Source organism: Fimicolochytrium jonesii, assembly GCF_025526975.1.
Source record: "Fimicolochytrium jonesii strain JEL569 chromosome Unknown EV422scaffold_43, whole genome shotgun sequence".
In the NCBI taxonomy this organism is placed as follows: domain Eukaryota; kingdom Fungi; phylum Chytridiomycota; class Chytridiomycetes; order Spizellomycetales; family Powellomycetaceae; genus Fimicolochytrium; species Fimicolochytrium jonesii.
Genome location: NW_026515710.1, coordinates 122,849 through 139,762, shown reverse-complemented (window position 1 = coordinate 139,762; position 16,914 = coordinate 122,849). Strand labels below are relative to the sequence as shown.

Here is a 16,914-nt window from a genome sequence, read left to right as displayed (position 1 = left end):
GCCCATAAGCACGTTTCAGAAGATCTCCAGCCGCGACGAATGCTTAGGGGAGAAGGATTACTTGGTAGCTAGCGGCTGGTGTCCGGTTGCGGCAGTCGGTCCAGCCCGGCTCTCACTATACAGCTGCTTACAAGAGGGTCCCAGTGAACTCTTTGGTTGAGCGTTGGTGATGGAGGGAGTTGGAAACAGTCCAAGCGCGCAAGGCAACAACAGCTCCCTGAACAAGCTCAGAACAGCTCCGGGACAGTGGTGACTTCACAGCTTCACGAGCTTCTTATTAACGTCCAAATGCTCTCTGCAACCCTCATTCCATTTCCTCACCCAACTCCGCTCCCAAGACGCACACAAGCGCATGCGAACCTTCCATCACCGCTCCCACCTAACCCCCCTACCGTCACTGCTGCCACCTCTAGCCCCTACGCACGTTCGATCCCAACCTCACCGTGCGTCATTACCCCCGCCCGCATCATGTCACCCCGCTTTCTCGACCTCGACCAGAGCCCGCCATGACCACGATGGGTCATATCCCTCCCACAGGTATAAGGGATACTGGGAGTTGATATTGAAGCAAGTGCGTGAGATATGCGTAGAAGTTGTGGGAAGATTGAAGGTTATTCTCACCCTTTGGTGATTTTGTAGCCGCATAGCTATCAGTTCGACCCAACCACGTTACCTCAAGCACAAGCAGCGCACAGGAATACACATACACACACCACACCTACCCCAACAGCCATAGTATCCGACACCTCCCCGCTATCATTCATGCCCGGTCGATCGAATGCGGCGCCGCCAGCGGCAAAAATATTCACGCCTCTAACTTCGGTGGAAGCCTCATCGGCCGAGGAACTGGCCCGGCTGGAAGCGGAAGAGAAGGCGCTGCATCCGCCTGCGGCTCCGGATAATTGTTGCATGTCTGGATGTGTCCACTGGTTCGTTTTGCCTTTCATCTATGCCCTTACGTCCACATCTGTATCAGAGCTAACCTCAAAACTTCTTCACAGCGTATGGGACGTCTACCAAGCCGACATGGAAGCCTTTCAACTCACGCGAAACCGCATCCGCGACCGCCGCCGCAACCTCCTGATAGCGTCAGGGAGGGAACAGGAAGCCGCACAGGCTGCCGCGGAGGCGACGGCGGCGGATGCTGATTTGGATGCGGCGGGTGGAGGGATGGATCCGGGGATGGCAGCGTTTTTGGCGATGGAGAAGGATATGTTGAGGAGGCAGAGGGAGAGGGAGGTGGAGTTGGTAGAAGGAAAAAGTGGGACAGGGGTTGGGCTGTAGTGGGCCTGGCGCTTTCAAGCCATACCGAGTTAACCAAGTTGGAAACACCAAGATATTGGGAGAGGACCCTTATAGGAGTGAGTTTGTCGGTGCCTCCGTACATCTCTATACAGTTTTCCGTACTGACATCGCAATCAAGGTGTAATCGAATGATAGTGGAGACAGAGAGGCAGGAGGGAGACAGCCACAGCAAGGGCATTAGTTTACATAGAAGACCGAGAAGACCGGTCTCAAAATAACATAGGCTCGAGTCCGCCCTTAGCGGTCATCAAGAGTAAAGGACACAAGTTAGCATTGCCACTCCGAGGGAGGTTCGTAATCAATGAAGTTCCCTCATCATCTTCTAGGCAGTGCATGCATACAAAATTGAAAACATAAATACAAAGAATAGACCAAAAAAGATGCGCAAACGGCATATTATGCCCTCTACGTGTACATCCTGCCTTCCATCTACGTAGCTATGCCGATTTGTTTAGTTCAGGGCTACACCGCTCTCTCATTTGGTCCCTCGTGTCCTGCTAATTTATGCTGCCACCCGTCTGCTCTCCTCCGTGCGATAGTGATGCCAAATGGGCAGAATCGTGCCGTTTAAATAGCTACCGCCTGTGCCTCACGCCCGTCGTCCAAACCCTCTGAGCAGCTCGCTGCCAATATTATCCACCTTCTCCATTTGCATTGTCTAGGGTCCATCCATCTACTCCTTACGCAACTGACGAAGCTGCTTCTTCTTCATCCTTTTCACCTTGGCAGCAGAGACCTGATCATACCCAATTAGCATCAGTCCCCAGCTCAAGCAGTGCACGCAAAAGTATGACATTCATACCTTCTGCACGACCTCAGCCTTCTTCTCATTCTCCTCTTTCCGCTTCAGACGTTCCTTCTCGGCGTCTTTCCGTTTCTACAGTTTCCGCAAACGGCATTTGTATCAGAAAATCCCCATTTACACTGGTGTATGGTCTGGTGACATTCTCCATACCTGTCTCTCAGCAGCCTTCTCATCCTTGAGCTCCTTCTCAATAGCTTTCATTACTTGATGTTGCTTGCGCTCTTCTATTTGCTTTTGCCAGCCTGTAAAACCAAGACGTAAGCTCTTGGTCGTAGAGTGTATTGGGAAGTTGCACTGGGAACTTACCTTGACGAAGCATACGGGGCTTCATAGAGGTGTGCCTCTTTGTTTGTGTGGTCTTCCATACTCGTCCTATTGTAAAGTGCAACGAGAATGGCCCGTAAGCAGTTTGACCTGGTGAAAGAAAACGGGAACCAAAATGGGACGAACCTGAGACTGGCTTGCCACGGACGCCCGCGGCGCCGCTCTTCCCAGAGCCGGCTGCGACGGCGGGGACTATGGTCTCAATGGTTACTGTTGCGTCGGCGGACATGTTTGTTGTGGTTGAGGGAAGTCTGCGAACGGGTGGAAAGAGAAGTGCCCCAAAGTCAGGCGCGTCCGCTCGCAACTCGAAAAGGTTCAAAAAGGCTCAGAAAGTTTCGTCCTCCTCTCGACAGCCCATCTTCTGCAAACGGATTCGCACACACAGCCCAAGGTAAGCGCCCAGCAACGCAATATATAGGGAAGAGCAGCGGACCAAGTTCTCTCATATGCAAGGCCCCTTTCCTGTGTACACGTTTGTGCTTTCGTGCTCGTGTTGATCTCCTGAAAGTCATAACCGCTCATCCTATTTTCCAGCACCACCTTCCTTCACCCCCGAAACCCGCACCAAAGATGTCCGCTGACTCCGCCCCCGTCTTCCTCGGCATCGGCAACCCCTTGCTGGACATGTCCGCCGTCGTCGACGCCGAATTCCTCAAAAAATACAACCTCAAATCCAACGACGCCATCCTCGCCGGCGAGGAGCACAAGCCCCTCTACAAGGAGATGCCCGAAAAGTACGAGGTCGAGTACGTCGCCGGCGGCGCCACCCAGAACTCCATGCGCGGCGCCCAATGGCTCCTCCCCGCCAAGTCCACCGTCTACATCGGCTGCGTCGGCAAGGACGCCAACGCCCAGAAGCTGCGTGAGGCCGCCGCCAAGGACGGTTTGCGGACCGAGTACCTCGAGGACGCAGAGGCGGCCACGGGTCTGTGCGCTGTGTTGATCACTGGCATCGAGAGGAGTCTGTGCACGGATTTGCAGGCCGCTAACTTGTACAAGATTGATCACTTGAAGAAGCCGGAGATCTGGGGTCTGGTCGAGAGCGCAAAGTTCTACTACACCAGTGGTTTCTTCTTGACCGTGTCCCCGCCTTCGGCTATGTTGATTGCGGAGCACGCGGCCAAGACCAACAAGGTGTTTGGGCTTAACTTGTCGGCGCCTTTCATCAGCCAGTTCTTCAAGGAGCCTTTGAACAACTTGCTTCCTTACGTTGACATCCTCTTTGGTGAGTGCACAAATCCCACTATTTTCTGTCCATCTCACCCCAAAACCATAGAATACTCATCTTGCATCCCCCACACCACACAGGCAACGAATCCGAAGCCGAAGCCTACTCCACCTCCAACAACTGGAACCTCACCGACGTCTCCGAAATCGCGCTCAAACTCGCCTCCTCCCCCAAAGTCAACGCCTCCCGCTCCCGTCTCGTCGTCTTCACCCAAGGCGCGCACGACACCGTCGTCGTGCAAGATGGCAAGGTCACAAAGATCCCCATCATCCCCATCGCCCGCGAGAAGATCGTTGACACCAACGGCGCTGGTGATGCGTTTGTGGGCGGGTTCTGGGCGCAATATGTCCAGGGGAAGAGCCTTGAGACGGCGGTCAAGGCCGGACATTATGTTGCGAATGTAGTTATTCAGAGGAGTGGGCCGACGTACCCTAAGGAGGCCCACGGTTTCCGCGAGTAGACTTTTGTAAGATATCGGCGTAGCGGATTGTACGTTTAGAATCCCATACATTAGCTGACTTTCACCTTCTCTCATTGTGTACCCATTTCCTTCTTTGTCCATATATGTATGCTAAGCGTTGTGAATATGTATAGAACGGATGTCTTCACACCGAAAGTTTTTGTTGTTGCGTGATCGCGGATTGGTAAATCTGTTCCATTTTCATTTTCATGCCCTTCTCTTTCGATACAAGATGACATCGGACAGGAGGGGGAAAGGTGGCCAGAATTGTCATTCTAAGAGCTAGTCAACATATCTATACGTACGCTCGGGGATGTGGAAGGGAGAGAAGCTATAAATGCGATAATAATGGTAGGGAAAGACTTATCCCAACGCAAACTGTGACAAGCGATGATCTACGGCTGGCACCTTCCCATAAACCTAGGGTACAAGCACACCTCCCTCACCGTGTACCTGTTCAAAAGCCACGCCAAGAACCTCTCCAACCCCAACCCAAACCCACCATGCTCACACGTCCCATACTTGCGCTGGTCCGTGTACCAGTAATACGGCTTGCCATCAATCCCCTCCCTCTCAAACCCAGCCGCCAACTCCGCCAAGTCCGTGATCCTCATACTACCGCCAACAATCTCGCCAACGTTGGGCATCAGCACGTCCACACTCTCAGTGAGACGCCTATCGTCACCACAACGCTTCATGTAGAACGATTTGATCTCCGCCGGGAACTTGCACAGCAGGATCGGCTCGCCGATGGCGTCGGTCATCTTGCGTTCGGGGGCTTCGGGGATATCTTCGCCAAACTCGTAGTCGGCCTCGCCGATCTTGGTGCCGTCGGCATCGAGGACGTCCTTTTTGATGCCATGGTCGTTGAGCCATTTGATGGCGTCGGAGTAGGCCATGCGGCGGAAGGGCTTTTTGGGGGCGACGAAGTTGGGGTTGAGCTCTTTGAGGATTTCGGCGCCGAGGGGGTCGCTTGTTACGCGTTCCATTACGGTTACGATCTGTGGGGGAAAATAGCGAGAGTAAGCATGGTTGTTCTTAGATCGTGTAGATTTGCGTAGACATAACGATGTACCATGTCCTCGAGGAAAGTGAGCAAGTCCTCAAAATCAATGAAGGCGAGCTCCCCTTCGATGTGGGTGAACTCGGACAAATGTCTCCGGGTGTGGGACTTTTCTGCACGGAAGGATTCCGCCATACAGTAAACGTCACCGAGGGACGCCAAACACGTCTCGAGGTACAGTTGTGAAGATTGCGTGAGGTACGCCTGAACGCGGAGACGGAAGCGTCAGTAAACGGATCTACCACAACCAATTCGATAGGAGGGCACTCACAGATTCCCCGTAGTAGTTGAACTCGAACAGGGTGCTGCCACCCTCAACCTGCGTCTGGACCATCAAAGGCGGTGTAACCTCCGTAACTTGCCGGGAGTCAAAATACTCGCGAAAAGCCTTCAGAACCAGGGCGCGCATCTTGAGAACGTTGGACGCGGTCTCCCCACGGATGACAAGGTGACGCTGATCCAGGAGAATATCGGGGCTGGTTTCGGTGTTGAACTTGTTGTCGAACGCCTCGGTCCCTCCGGGAGCTTTGCCAATAATTTCCCAGTAGTCGACTTTGAGCTCATGCCCTCCGGGAGCCTAGTGTTGAGATGTTCAGGCGGAGAATGTGATATTGGTCATCATGAACACAAAGCGTACCTTCTTGCCTTCAGGGACCACCTGCAACACTCCGTACACAGTGACTGTTGATTCCCTGATGAGAGTGATTGCGTCGTATGTTTGGCACTAAAAGAGTCACCCATTTAGCGTCGTCGTCGTAAAGGCAAGAAGATGGATGCCTGTTCTCACCAGCTTGCCGTTCAGCACACATTGCAGGTAGCCAGTACCGTCACGCAACACCAGAAACATCAAGTCCTTTCCCTGCGAGCGATGTCTGTGGAGCCACCCAGACACCTTCACGCGTTCACCCCTGTGCTTCTCGCCATCACGGATTCTGATCTGCGTTGCGGTACGTTAGCATCAGGTTCAGAACGCCATTCACGTATCACAGGATTGCATACCTTCTTGGCCGCCGGGAGACTGGCGTCCTCCGTGATCACAATCTTCTTCGCCTCCTCCAACTTCTTCTCCTCAGCAGCAGCCGAGTCAGCGGCAGCGGCCGCAAGCTTCTGGGCCTTCTTCTGGTTGGCCTCAAACAGCTTCTGAGCCTTCTTCAGAGCAGTCTTGGCGATCGGCTGATATCCCTCCTCAGTCGACTTGCGGACCACGATGTTGCCCTCTCCAACCGAGGGGTGCTCCAGTGCTTTCGCAACCGTTTTGTAAGGAGCCTGCTCCGTGCCCTGCCCTGCGTCATCGCCCTGGACTTCACACACGTGAACGGGAGTGCCTAGAGCCATGTTCTTTATGCCTTCGATGACAGAAGCCATTCCTGTTGGTCTATCGGTGGTTATTTGTCGACTGGGTTGACCGAGCGAGTTCGGTGCAAACTGGAGTCGGTTGGTAGAAAGGAGTACCGAGGGACCTGTCAAGTGCGATAATTCACATGAGAAGTTAGTTTCCAGACGCCTTGACAGACTCTTCGAGCCTGTTCCGTGGCGATTCCTGTTGCCGTTCCTCACCCCTTCACACCTCTCCTGGAAAACGACCAAGACCTACCTTGATGGAAGCCGAGCGAGCGAAGCGTCGTTAATCGCGTGAGAATCGAGCGTCCTGTCCGTAGACCTAGCGTACGCAACAGAGATGTGGACCTTCCGGCGGCACAAGCAAACATGCAAACGCTAAACCGATCGACAGACTATATGACAGGCTGACAATGGGTCGAGCAGGTACCTGTAGGGACTTTATAGGTTTTCCGGGAGGGAGTTGGGCGGTCGGAGATCGTCGCCTTGAAGCGCTTTGAATTGTCTCCGAGTCACGTGCCGATTGTATGACTCGCATGAGATGGATGATGGGCTTTCTGGAGCTTTTGGGCTTGAGCTCCAAAACCGAGGACGACATCTCAAAGTTCGCACCACCAAACCACCCACCGCGGGCCCACGCAAAACGCACTGCTGGTTCCCTGTTCCTGAGGCAGTTTTCTTCCGGAGTCTTCTGCAAAGCGAGGGGCTTCGTCATCTAGGGACAAAATAATGGCTACCCCCAATACTTATGCAGCCAGCGGGACGAGAAGTCGCCGGAAAACGTCCAGGGGTGATGGCCGTCCTGGACCATCGACGCCAGCAACGAACGGCCGAGAGGGCGAAACGCAGCCCCGCAATAGCACTTACAAGGATGCCGCAACGTCGCCAAGGCCTCCTCCACGCGATATGAGCGGTATGTACTTCTCAAACCGACATCTCTCATGGCTAGCGCGTGACTGACCCTCTCAGATCCCGAAACACTGGACAGTGTCCTCCGCATCATAAGGACTCAGTTCGATTATGAGATATTACTGAAGAGATACGAATTGCGGGATATTAGACAGCAGATACAGAATGCACAGCACGCACTGGCGCACATGCAACAAACTATTATTTATGGTGAGTTTTGGAAGGACTTGTGGGGGATGGCCAGGACGTGGGAGGTTTTCCATACTATTCGATACGTCGGAGAGGGATTAGGGAAACAGAGTGTAGAGTACTTGATGAATCCGAGCATATCTGCGGTGGTTAGTGGGCTTTCTGTCACGTTATCAATTAATACACAATATCAATACATACGTGTGATCAGCCTGAGAGCATCTTATGCGCATGACTTTTTGAGTGCGGCAGTGTTTATATCAACTGAAGATGCTGATGAATTTATCATTTGTCCATGCCAATACTAGGCGGAGCCACACATTTAGGAGAAGTAGGGTCTCCATCGCATCCTGTTCGAACGTCCCCCGAACCGATCCCGCAGTCCGCTCCACCATCAATCCCCGGACCCGCATCACAACAACCGCCTGCGCAATCCAGCCCTCGAGTCAGCTCCTCCGGGCGTCCGATCAGGAGCACCGCGTTGCATACTACATCATACGCGCATACCGCAAATGCGCTATATTCTCGGAGGGACGATGGGGCATATGTCAGGTTGGCATGCATCGCAACACGATTGGAGACGAGATACTTCTCTAACAATGGAATATGTCAATCCCTGTCCAGACTGGCCTGTCCAGCCTGCCAACGATGGCAATTCGCAAACATGCAAGGCTTTATCAACCATTGTCGACTGAAACATGAGATGGAGTTTCCGTCCCATTCGGAGGCGGCGAGAGCTTGTGGCGCTGTTGTGGTAAGCTTTCCGGAATCATTTACTTTGACATGAGAAGCGGCAGAGCATTGAATGTCAGTATCATAGGACGAAACCGAAGTGCCAAAAGACCACCCCGCCCGCCGAATCCCCGTCAAGCCCGCCGCATTCGACAAACCCACCAACTACGTGTGGGGGATCGCTCCAACTCCCAGGCATGTGTAAACCTGCGAGTACGAACACAGTCTCCTCCTCTTGACCCCTCACATCCCTCCTGCCATAGTGATAAAGCCGAGATTGCCGAGCCTGCCCCGATACCCACCCCTGTTGTAAAAGAGCGGGTATGTCTTTGCGTTCCTCGGTTCGTTCCTCATTCCACGCCTTTGCTCAGAGCTCTTTGTCCATGTCCGCCCGATAGCCAACGATCAAAGTCTACGAAGAAGACATCGACTATGCGGATATGGAGGTTTCGTCGCCGATAAGTGCGCCCGCTCCGCTGTTGCTCATGGACCCGGTGGATTCAGGTTTGTATGGGCAAGTGTAACAGTGAAGCAGTCTGCCGGTTTGCTCACGCACCATAATTGTAGGAGTGCAACCGATGGAGATCGACGCCCCTGCCGGAGTCAAGCCCGAGATCCCCTCTATGACGGAGAACCCGCAAGAAGGAGGGAAATCGATCACACCCACTGCGGGCAGTACGATACCCGAAGATGCGGGTGATGGGTCGGCAGCGTTCGCAAACGACGGAGTTGAAGCTATGGATGTGGATGAGCCGATCTCCCGAAATTCTGATGAGGGCGTTGGCAGCGCGCCAACGTGAGTGTGGTGTCGTCAAGCATAACTAGATGCTTCCGGGTTGTGCGGCGCTCATCATATGTCGTACCCTAGCGAAACCGTAAGATCGGCCCTACCGCATGACGGAATCACAGCCGACGAGGGATCCCGGTTCTACGTGAAGCGGCGCGTGTTGCTCGGGAATGCGTCGAGGTTTATTCCACCAGGTGACGTGTTGCATAGCGGTTGCTCGGTGTGGGGTTGCATGAATGCTGATTTTGCGAATGCGCATGTTTTAGATCAGCGCGAGACAGGAATGGAGAAATACCTCTTCCGCTGGAAAGTCTACCTCCAAGGCCCGCCCGAGGTACGTCCATCCCTTCGCACCCAACACCCACATCCACACCTGTCCTTACGCCATCCCGTACCCCCAACAGACACCCGACATAACCCCCTTCATCCGCAAAGTGCGCTTCTACCTCCATCCCGACTACCGGCCCTACGACGTCGTGGAAGTGTCCGACCCGCCATTCCACCTGACCCGATACGGGTGGGGCGAGTTCCCTGTCCGTGTGCAGCTGTATTTTGGGGATGAGAGGAATAAACCTGTTAATCTTATCCATGTGCTTAAGGTATGTGTCAAAACCTCATGCTCTCGGTGATTAGCAGTCTCGGATGCACTGAGATTTACGGGATGTTTCGGTTGCGTAGTTGGATCAAATCAAGACGGGACGACAATTGGTCGGCGCGGAACGCTTCATTGATCTGGAACTGGACCGAAATACCGTGTTTGGCGAGTCCCGCGAGCCCGCGAAACCTGTTGCTGGAGTCGAGCCACCAGATAAAGAGAAAGAAGAAACCGCGGCAGCGGCAGATAACGCGGCCGCAGAGCAGAAGCGGGTGGATAAGATCTTGGCGGATTTGGCAGGGAGGTGGCCTATCATCCGTGCGGGTACGTCTGGTGATCAAATGAGAGTTATGGACTTCGGGGGTGGTGTGCACGGTGATCTGATGTGCTCGTTGCAGCTGGGACAGGGAGCTTTTTGCCGTATTCAACCGCCAAATCGATTGCGGCGTATATGGCGTGGCCGTTAGGAAAACGGAAAGCTACTGAGGTATATTCGTTCCACTGCAACACCACGGAACCCGCTTCTCTTAACCTGGCTCAATTTTCCGCAGTTCCAACGCGCCAAACAAATCCTCCAATCCGCCCAATCCCACACGGCCGCCCTCCCTCTCCTCCAAAACCTAACCCTAAAAGACATCCTTAAATGGTGCATCGACACCAACCGGACACCCACATCCCGTAAACCTACCTCCTCCTCCGCATCATCAACAACAAAACCAGCCACAACGAAGAAATGCGTGGAATACTGCAGATACTGCGGGATAGCGGGCGCCCATGATGGGGATGATGCGGTGTGTATGCGGCGACCCACGATGTGGAAGGGGAGGGTGTGGAGTTTGGCGCCGGCGGGGTTGGAGGGGGTTGTTAAGGGGGAGGGTATAAATACGGGTAAGGCGCACACTCATTTACATATTACTACTTTCGAGTGTTTCTGACCTACTTGCGATGTGTTTTTCTTTTGGCAGGAGATATTAACGTCCACAACCTCTCCGACCCGACTAACATCATATCATCGACATCTTACGACTGGAGCAACACCCCGCACCCAACCGCTACGGACTCGGAACTCGCGTGGGTGACGCAGACGGTGGCGCAGCTGAGATTGCCGGGTTGGCCAGGGAATAGGGGGAGGGTGGAGGGTTTGAATTACGATGGCGGGGCTGCTGGGGTTGTTTTTGAGGTGAGGGCGCGTTCAGGTGTTGTTGGGAATGTGAAGAGGAGGAATTTGATCTTTTGATCTACAGGCTGTCAGGTCGTTTACGAGGCGGTTGATTGAGTGTGCTGTGGAGGAGTATCGGCGGGATGAGGAAACGGATGCGGCCACTCCGATGGATAAGCTTGACGGGGGAATATTATCACCGCATACATCCCTCCCACGGATTGAGGGAGCGCAGACGACACAACCATTCAAGGAGGAAAACCCGGCACTCGCCTCACAAACAGAAGCACAAGCACAACCAGATACACAAACACTCCCCGCACAACCACCCACGTCGACACCACTCGCACCCGCTCCAGCAACCGCGGCAGACCCCACCACACCCACAACCGCCACCGCGAAACCAACAACTAACCCCTTCTCCCGCCTCCTCGTACCCTTCCACGTCTACAGAGGAATCATGAAGACTGAGGAGATGGACTTCCTGACAGGCGCGGGTTTGGCGGGGGAGTAAGGCTCGGGATGGGTGAGATGGAGGGACGGACTTTTGCATCTTGAATTACACATGCTATGCGTTTTTGGAGAGGACGACAACAGTGTCTTCGAGTCCTGTACTGGACCATTGTATACGGTGCTATCCGCCGTGTTTTGCATGTCAGCTCGCTGTTTGCTTCAGTCTTTTGCATTATAGAAGCAGCAAATGTTCATTTCTTTCAAAATCGTCGTGATATGTTACCAGAACGTTCCACGCATCTACACTTCTCCTGCAACACAAAACTGTTGCACCCAATATTATCAGCTGCCTGTTCGACTTCCGATATTTGGACGCCTTCCTGCTTTCGGCCACCCCCCGGATCGGACCTATCCTCGTCTTCGAAGAGAGGGTTCCCGAACCGTTCCCATCCGGGCTGAAGGCGGGCGGCGGGGAAGGGTCTTGGGGTATGGCCTCGAGCGCAATGCCCCTGACCACTCCCACTTCCTCCCCCACTCCCCCTCCCACTACCCCGGTGCACATCATGGGAATGCCCGTAAGTATTGAGAACGGCACTTGCCTTTGCATTGTTGTCCCTGCTTTCGATACCGCGAGAAAGGAGGACCTATAATCAGGTTGAGGATGACGCTCAGCTCCGTCCCGCTCTCCTCGCTGCTAAGGATACTCAAACGTCGGGTTAGAATACCTGCACGACGACGTGAGTATCGACCCCCGCAGTTGACACACTCCTGTCCTGCCCGCGGTTTGCCTGCACAAAACGCGTCCGGGGATCCCGAATCGGCGATGAGAGACTCCCTTTGAGAACTACACGTTGGGCGATCAGCGGTAAAAACATGCTAAGTGGATTATAAACGCAAGTTGATGCTGCTTGCAGGGGTTTTGCGGATGATGCTCTTGGAACAACGTCGAAGCACGCATTGCGATAAAACCGACGCGTTCCACACGCGTTTTCGCTTACGTTAGCAGAGCGGTGTGCGACACGGAGCTAGTGCAGATGGATGAAAAAGATGAGAGGTTGAGTCTGCGATTCACCTTAGCGGTTTGTCGGACAGGTATACATTATATGCGTTGGATGCGGTTGCTCGTTTATAGCCGACCAAATGAGGGGAACGAGGCGAACAGCCGGGAAGGCGGGGGACGGGGCCACACGCAAAGGGGGGTCCCGGGTTGAGGAGATGTGCAATTGGGGCGGAGATGGATTTCGCTCATGCGATGGAAATCACGTATTGACCCGACCCGTTCGCTTGAGCCCCACGCGCGACTGCTAAATTGGCAAGGGTTCATAGGCTTGCGATGTTTTATGGGGGTGAGAAAGGACGGGACCCCGTGATAGAAGACGAGGGAGGGCAGAAAATGATGAAAAAGAAGAGAAAACGTTTAAGATGCCACGGTTTTTGGGAACAACGCGCCAATTGCCACGGTTTTCAAATAAATCGCAGAATGCCACCATCTTTCTTCAGAGCCGTCTGGGCGGACTTGGAGCCTTTACCAGCGGACTTGGAGCCTTCACCGTTCTTTTGTTTTGAAAACCGTGGCATCTTAAACGTTGTCTCGAAAAAGAACGAAGGCGAGAGCTGCGGTCGGTTGGGCCAAGAAGAAACAAGTGATGAGAGTAAACCTAAGAAGCAATACTGCAATACACCGGTCCTCTACATGAGGCGAATGCGGCTGTAGGTAAATCCTAGAGGCGGTGTACTTGGATTGGCGCACGCTCTCGAAGCCGAGATCCGCCCGGCACAGCAACGCGGCGTTTTCGATCTGCCCTCAACCGGGAACGCACTTCCATTGCCGACAGCTCCATTCGGAGCAGGACATTGGAAAGCTCCGTGTAAACACAATTTCGTCCTCAGGGAACGAACAGGAGAGTGGCAAAGCGAAAGGCGGGCGATAGCACTTCAGGCTAAGGTCGAGAAAGTGAATGAGAAGGTTACGTATGGCAACATGGTGGCACCTACATTTTCATCGTAGATCTTGACGATAACATTAGACCGCTTGATCAAGTGTGTTAAAGCTTGAAGAAAATGCAACTCTGTTATCAGACGATGCCCATTCATCTCAACTCCATAAGAAACTTGCGCCGGTCAGCCGCAAACTTCTCGACGCTGTAACGGAGCATAGTCCGTGGCATATCCCTGGCATGCACTTCAAGAAAGTCCTCCACGGCCTGCGGTTCCCTCTTGTGCGCCTCACGCAGCATCCACCCCACCGCTTTATGTATGAGATCGTGTCCGTCCGAAAGCAACATCTCTGCGAGCCTCAAAGTCTCAGCTATGAGCCCCATCCTGATAAAGTGAAAGGTAGCCATGATGGCGATGCGGCGCTCCCACACAACGGGAGAGACAGCAAGGCGTGATAGTGTCGCGAAGAATCCGTCCGCGCCGGCCAGCTGCGCCGTGTGGTCGTGGAGATAGACGCCAAGAATCTTGTCCGCTGTGGTGTCCACGATGTCCCAATTGTTGACCGAGGCGGTGTTCGCCATGTAAAGGTCGTTGATGCGACCCATCTGGCCTTCATCCTTGTTTTTCCGCGCTTCTTTGAATTGCTCGGTCACAGCGAGCCATCCAAGAAGCCGTTCCTCGTGGTACTTCGATTGTAGAAGATGCTCCCGGATCAGCGGCAGAGAAAACTGCTTCATTCGCGTGGCATATGTCCTGGAAGTGGGAACATTGATCCCTAGGAATCTGTCCCCTTCCCCATACTGTCCCAGGCCAGTCTTGAAGAACTCTGCCGACTTTTTGGCTTTCTGTGGGGAGCCTTCGCTGCGAAACTCTTGGAGGACCGCTGGCATTGAATCCGCAGTCGATTCGGTGCGTTTGAGTCTTTTGGATCGTCGCAAGGGAAGGGTGGTGTGTGAAACAGATCGTTTTGGCGACATCGTGGCTTTCAGATGTCCAAGCATTGGTACTTAGGATCGATCACTGGTGCTGGCAGTGAGCCCCGCAGCAAATAAAATCAAGATGCATAAGCTGGGCGGTTGGACGACTTACGTCGACCATCTCAAGTCGGCATTTTCTGTACCTTTCAGCGTCAAAGGGACCAATGGACTGCCTGCCTCCACGTTTCAAACAACGTGCAAATTGCTGCACGCGAGAGGCGTCCGGATCCGATGACGGTAGCGGGGCGATGAGTGAGAGGGACCGGCGACGTTGAGTGTTGCAATAGTGGGCTGCGAGGGACGATGATACGAGGTAAGAAACCACGCCTGTCCTGTCGATTCACCTGCGCAAACTACAGTTAAGCCAGAAACCTTTTAGACCTGTTCCCTCGACGCGTTAGGGAACCCTCCTTTTCCACGCGCGCGTCTCCCCACTTGCCACATTGGATATGCATCGATTAACTCGGATATGAGGACAGGCCCCTTTAGAAAATGCGCCGGCATTCAAAATCCAGTGATCAGAGCATTGTCCTGATCCAGTGCCGTCCCTCCTCGGCTCCCAGCGTTTTAACAACTTTGACCCAAAAATGTGCGTGTTTAGAGCGATAAAGTACAAATGTGTGCGTCTGAGTGACAGAGAGTACAAGCGCATGTCTCGAGTCCCTAGTTGACACCAATCGGCCCGCTGATGATCCCAAGCTGCTGATGGTGCGCCGCTTCAACGTACGTAACGTTGAGGCGGCTCTGCGGGTGGCGCATGGGTGCGTTTGTCCGGCCTGGAAGAGATGAATACGAGATCAGCGGGCGAAGGTTGTATGTAGCAGCTTTCCATAGGACGTGTTTTCGGCACCCACCATTAACAACCAACAACGGATTCGGCATCTCCAACACACTCTCATTCACACTGATCCCGTCCAGATACTGTTTCAGGATCCCGCGCAGGTGGAGATTCTCCTCCTGCAGCTGTGCGCGCTGCTTTTCGAGCGCTTGGCGGTCTAGGTTCACTTTGTTATATCGTTTGTGGAAGGAAGTCATGGAGGAGAGTTCGGGTGGGAGGTGGGGCGTTGACTAGGGCGGTTTGAATGTGTGAGAACTGGAACGAAGGGGTGCAAGACCTCGAAGCCATGCGTCAACCCACCTGCACCCCCTCGCCCTCCCCCTCCAGCCCCTCACTCTCCCGATAAAACGGCACAATCTTCTCCTCCTCCGTCTCCAACTTCCGATTCATCTCCGCCAACCTAATGATCTTCTCCGCCTGCTCGACCTTCCCCTTCAGCTCCTTAATCGCCTTATTGCTCAGGATCGTCAACTCGGTCAGTTTGCGCCGCTCTTTCTCGCGGAAGCTGTTCATCTGCCGTTTGAGGTGCTGGAAATGGTGCTGGATGAGCTCTTTGTCGGATTTGAGCGTCCGTGTGCGCTCGTCGTTTTCTTTGGCGTTGAGGAGGAGGCGGGATTTTATATGGGAGATCGTTTCCTGAGAGTGGAAGGGAGAGGTGAGGCGGGGAAGGAATCGGAGACGCCGGTCATGCGGGCGGCGGCGCTCGATTTGACGAACCTGGAGTTTGACGAGCTTGCGCATTTGCTGCTCGATCTCTTTGGCGTTTTTGGCGTCTTTCAGTTTGAGCTCCTCGAACTGCTTTTTGCGCTCCTCCGTCGCAGCGTTGTATTGATTCAGCGCCTATCGTCGATGGAGTAACAGCAGCCCCAATGGATCAGTTCAAACGTCTCCGTCTCCCACATGCCGCATCTGCGGAGGAGGAAGCTTTACCCACCGCCTGAAACTGCCTCCAGAGCTCCTCCACGGTCCCCTCCAACTGAATCCTCAACGCATGCTTCTCCTCCAAATTCTTATTCTTCACATCATCCCTCAAACTACTATACTCATGCCTCGCATCCGCCTCCGCATCCTGGAAATCCTGCTCCATGCGTCCCATAATCCCCAAAATGTCCGCTCGTTCCTTCACATGGCCAGCCTGCAACCTCACGCGCTCCGTGATGAATTCCGCCTCAAGGACGCCCAAGTCGCCTTCGAATTGGTGTTGGAGGGTGTGTAAGCGGGTGGATTGCAGGTGGATGAGGGTGTCGACGTTGGAGCAGTGGGATTGGAGGGCGGTGGAGAATTGGGATTCGGCTTCGGCGACGTCGTGGGCGAGGTTGGTGATGCCGGCGGATTTGGCGTCGAGGTGGCGCTCGTGGACTTGTTTGAGGGTGGAGATTTGGGAGGAGAGTTCTTGTGCTTTTGCTGTGTGTGGGAGGGGGAGGTGGGTTAGTTTATGAACACTTGCTTTTGGTTCGGCCGTCTCGATGACCCCAGCGCACTACATCAGAAGAGAAGCTAGGCGAGGAAAGCGCCTCAGATGTAGCGGAGCGACGCATGGAAACAGCATCCTCATCGTTGCGCTCGCATGCGTCATCAAGCATTCTTGCCCCAACGGTCCACTGGGACTTCCCGTCTTCCGCGCGGAATCTGCGACCCAACGCTCCATCAGTTCCAAATAACCTGCCTCGTCGCCGTCCCTCTGCCTCCCCCTATCATCCCAACTCCCCCCCCCCCCCCCCCAACGCACCAGCCTTCATAATCTCCCTCCACCGATTATGTATCTTCAGCCGATTCAGATGAGCATTTTTTTCCTCCAGCGCCTGCTTCTCCTT

The 16,914-nt window shown here is 54.0% G+C and overlaps 8 protein-coding genes across 8 annotated transcripts; 4 read left to right on the top strand and 4 right to left on the bottom strand.

Annotated features, from left to right (window-relative positions):
• The first annotated feature begins 161 nt into the window (after positions 1-161).
• EV422DRAFT_337100 (oxidoreductase-like protein) lies at positions 162-1,720 on the top strand. The gene is made up of 4 exons (XM_053066423.1): positions 162-571; positions 640-929; positions 1,002-1,361; positions 1,424-1,720. Exons 1-3 carry the CDS (start codon positions 353-355, stop codon positions 1,282-1,284), a joined length of 792 nt encoding a protein of 263 aa, XP_052920930.1. The 5' UTR covers positions 162-352; the 3' UTR covers positions 1,285-1,361; positions 1,424-1,720.
• A 119-nt stretch (positions 1,721-1,839) lies between these two features.
• EV422DRAFT_337156 (uncharacterized protein) lies at positions 1,840-2,737 on the bottom strand. The gene is made up of 5 exons (XM_053066424.1): positions 2,561-2,737; positions 2,417-2,482; positions 2,261-2,352; positions 2,108-2,161; positions 1,840-2,041 (listed from the first exon to the last, which is right to left on the bottom strand). The coding sequence occupies exons 1-5, from the start codon at positions 2,661-2,663 to the stop codon at positions 1,979-1,981; spliced, it is 378 nt and encodes a 125-aa protein (XP_052920929.1). The 5' UTR covers positions 2,664-2,737; the 3' UTR covers positions 1,840-1,978.
• Positions 2,649-4,278, top strand: EV422DRAFT_547739 (Ribokinase-like protein). Its single transcript, XM_053071617.1, has 3 exons — positions 2,649-2,900; positions 2,969-3,659; positions 3,743-4,278. Exons 2-3 carry the CDS (start codon positions 3,005-3,007, stop codon positions 4,120-4,122), a joined length of 1,035 nt encoding a protein of 344 aa, XP_052920928.1. The 5' UTR covers positions 2,649-2,900; positions 2,969-3,004; the 3' UTR covers positions 4,123-4,278.
• A 19-nt stretch (positions 4,279-4,297) lies between these two features.
• On the bottom strand, positions 4,298-6,970 carry EV422DRAFT_547736 (uncharacterized protein). Its single transcript, XM_053071616.1, has 6 exons — positions 6,185-6,970; positions 5,973-6,122; positions 5,823-5,909; positions 5,457-5,762; positions 5,198-5,389; positions 4,298-5,123 (listed from the first exon to the last, which is right to left on the bottom strand). Exons 1-6 carry the CDS (start codon positions 6,548-6,550, stop codon positions 4,518-4,520), a joined length of 1,707 nt encoding a protein of 568 aa, XP_052920927.1. The 5' UTR covers positions 6,551-6,970; the 3' UTR covers positions 4,298-4,517.
• Positions 6,971-7,721: 751 nt separating this feature from the next.
• Positions 7,722-8,440, top strand: EV422DRAFT_337011 (uncharacterized protein). The gene has a single exon (XM_053066420.1). The coding sequence runs from the start codon at positions 7,917-7,919 to the stop codon at positions 8,406-8,408; it is 492 nt and encodes a 163-aa protein (XP_052920926.1). The 5' UTR covers positions 7,722-7,916; the 3' UTR covers positions 8,409-8,440.
• A 714-nt stretch (positions 8,441-9,154) lies between these two features.
• On the top strand, positions 9,155-11,501 carry EV422DRAFT_337015 (yeats family-domain-containing protein). Its single transcript, XM_053066421.1, has 8 exons — positions 9,155-9,334; positions 9,407-9,474; positions 9,545-9,739; positions 9,819-10,059; positions 10,134-10,222; positions 10,287-10,623; positions 10,701-10,915; positions 10,980-11,501. Exons 1-8 carry the CDS (start codon positions 9,208-9,210, stop codon positions 11,406-11,408), a joined length of 1,701 nt encoding a protein of 566 aa, XP_052920925.1. The 5' UTR covers positions 9,155-9,207; the 3' UTR covers positions 11,409-11,501.
• Positions 11,502-13,372: 1,871 nt separating this feature from the next.
• EV422DRAFT_547721 (DNA alkylation repair enzyme) lies at positions 13,373-14,616 on the bottom strand. Its single transcript, XM_053071615.1, has 2 exons — positions 14,375-14,616; positions 13,373-14,305 (listed from the first exon to the last, which is right to left on the bottom strand). Exon 2 carries the CDS (start codon positions 14,284-14,286, stop codon positions 13,438-13,440), a length of 849 nt encoding a protein of 282 aa, XP_052920924.1. The 5' UTR covers positions 14,287-14,305; positions 14,375-14,616; the 3' UTR covers positions 13,373-13,437.
• A 205-nt stretch (positions 14,617-14,821) lies between these two features.
• Positions 14,822-16,523, bottom strand: EV422DRAFT_336982 (uncharacterized protein). The gene is made up of 4 exons (XM_053066419.1): positions 16,035-16,523; positions 15,401-15,940; positions 15,117-15,330; positions 14,822-15,038 (listed from the first exon to the last, which is right to left on the bottom strand). Exons 1-4 carry the CDS (start codon positions 16,194-16,196, stop codon positions 14,926-14,928), a joined length of 1,029 nt encoding a protein of 342 aa, XP_052920923.1. The 5' UTR covers positions 16,197-16,523; the 3' UTR covers positions 14,822-14,925.
• Between the last annotated feature and the right edge of the window lie 391 nt (positions 16,524-16,914).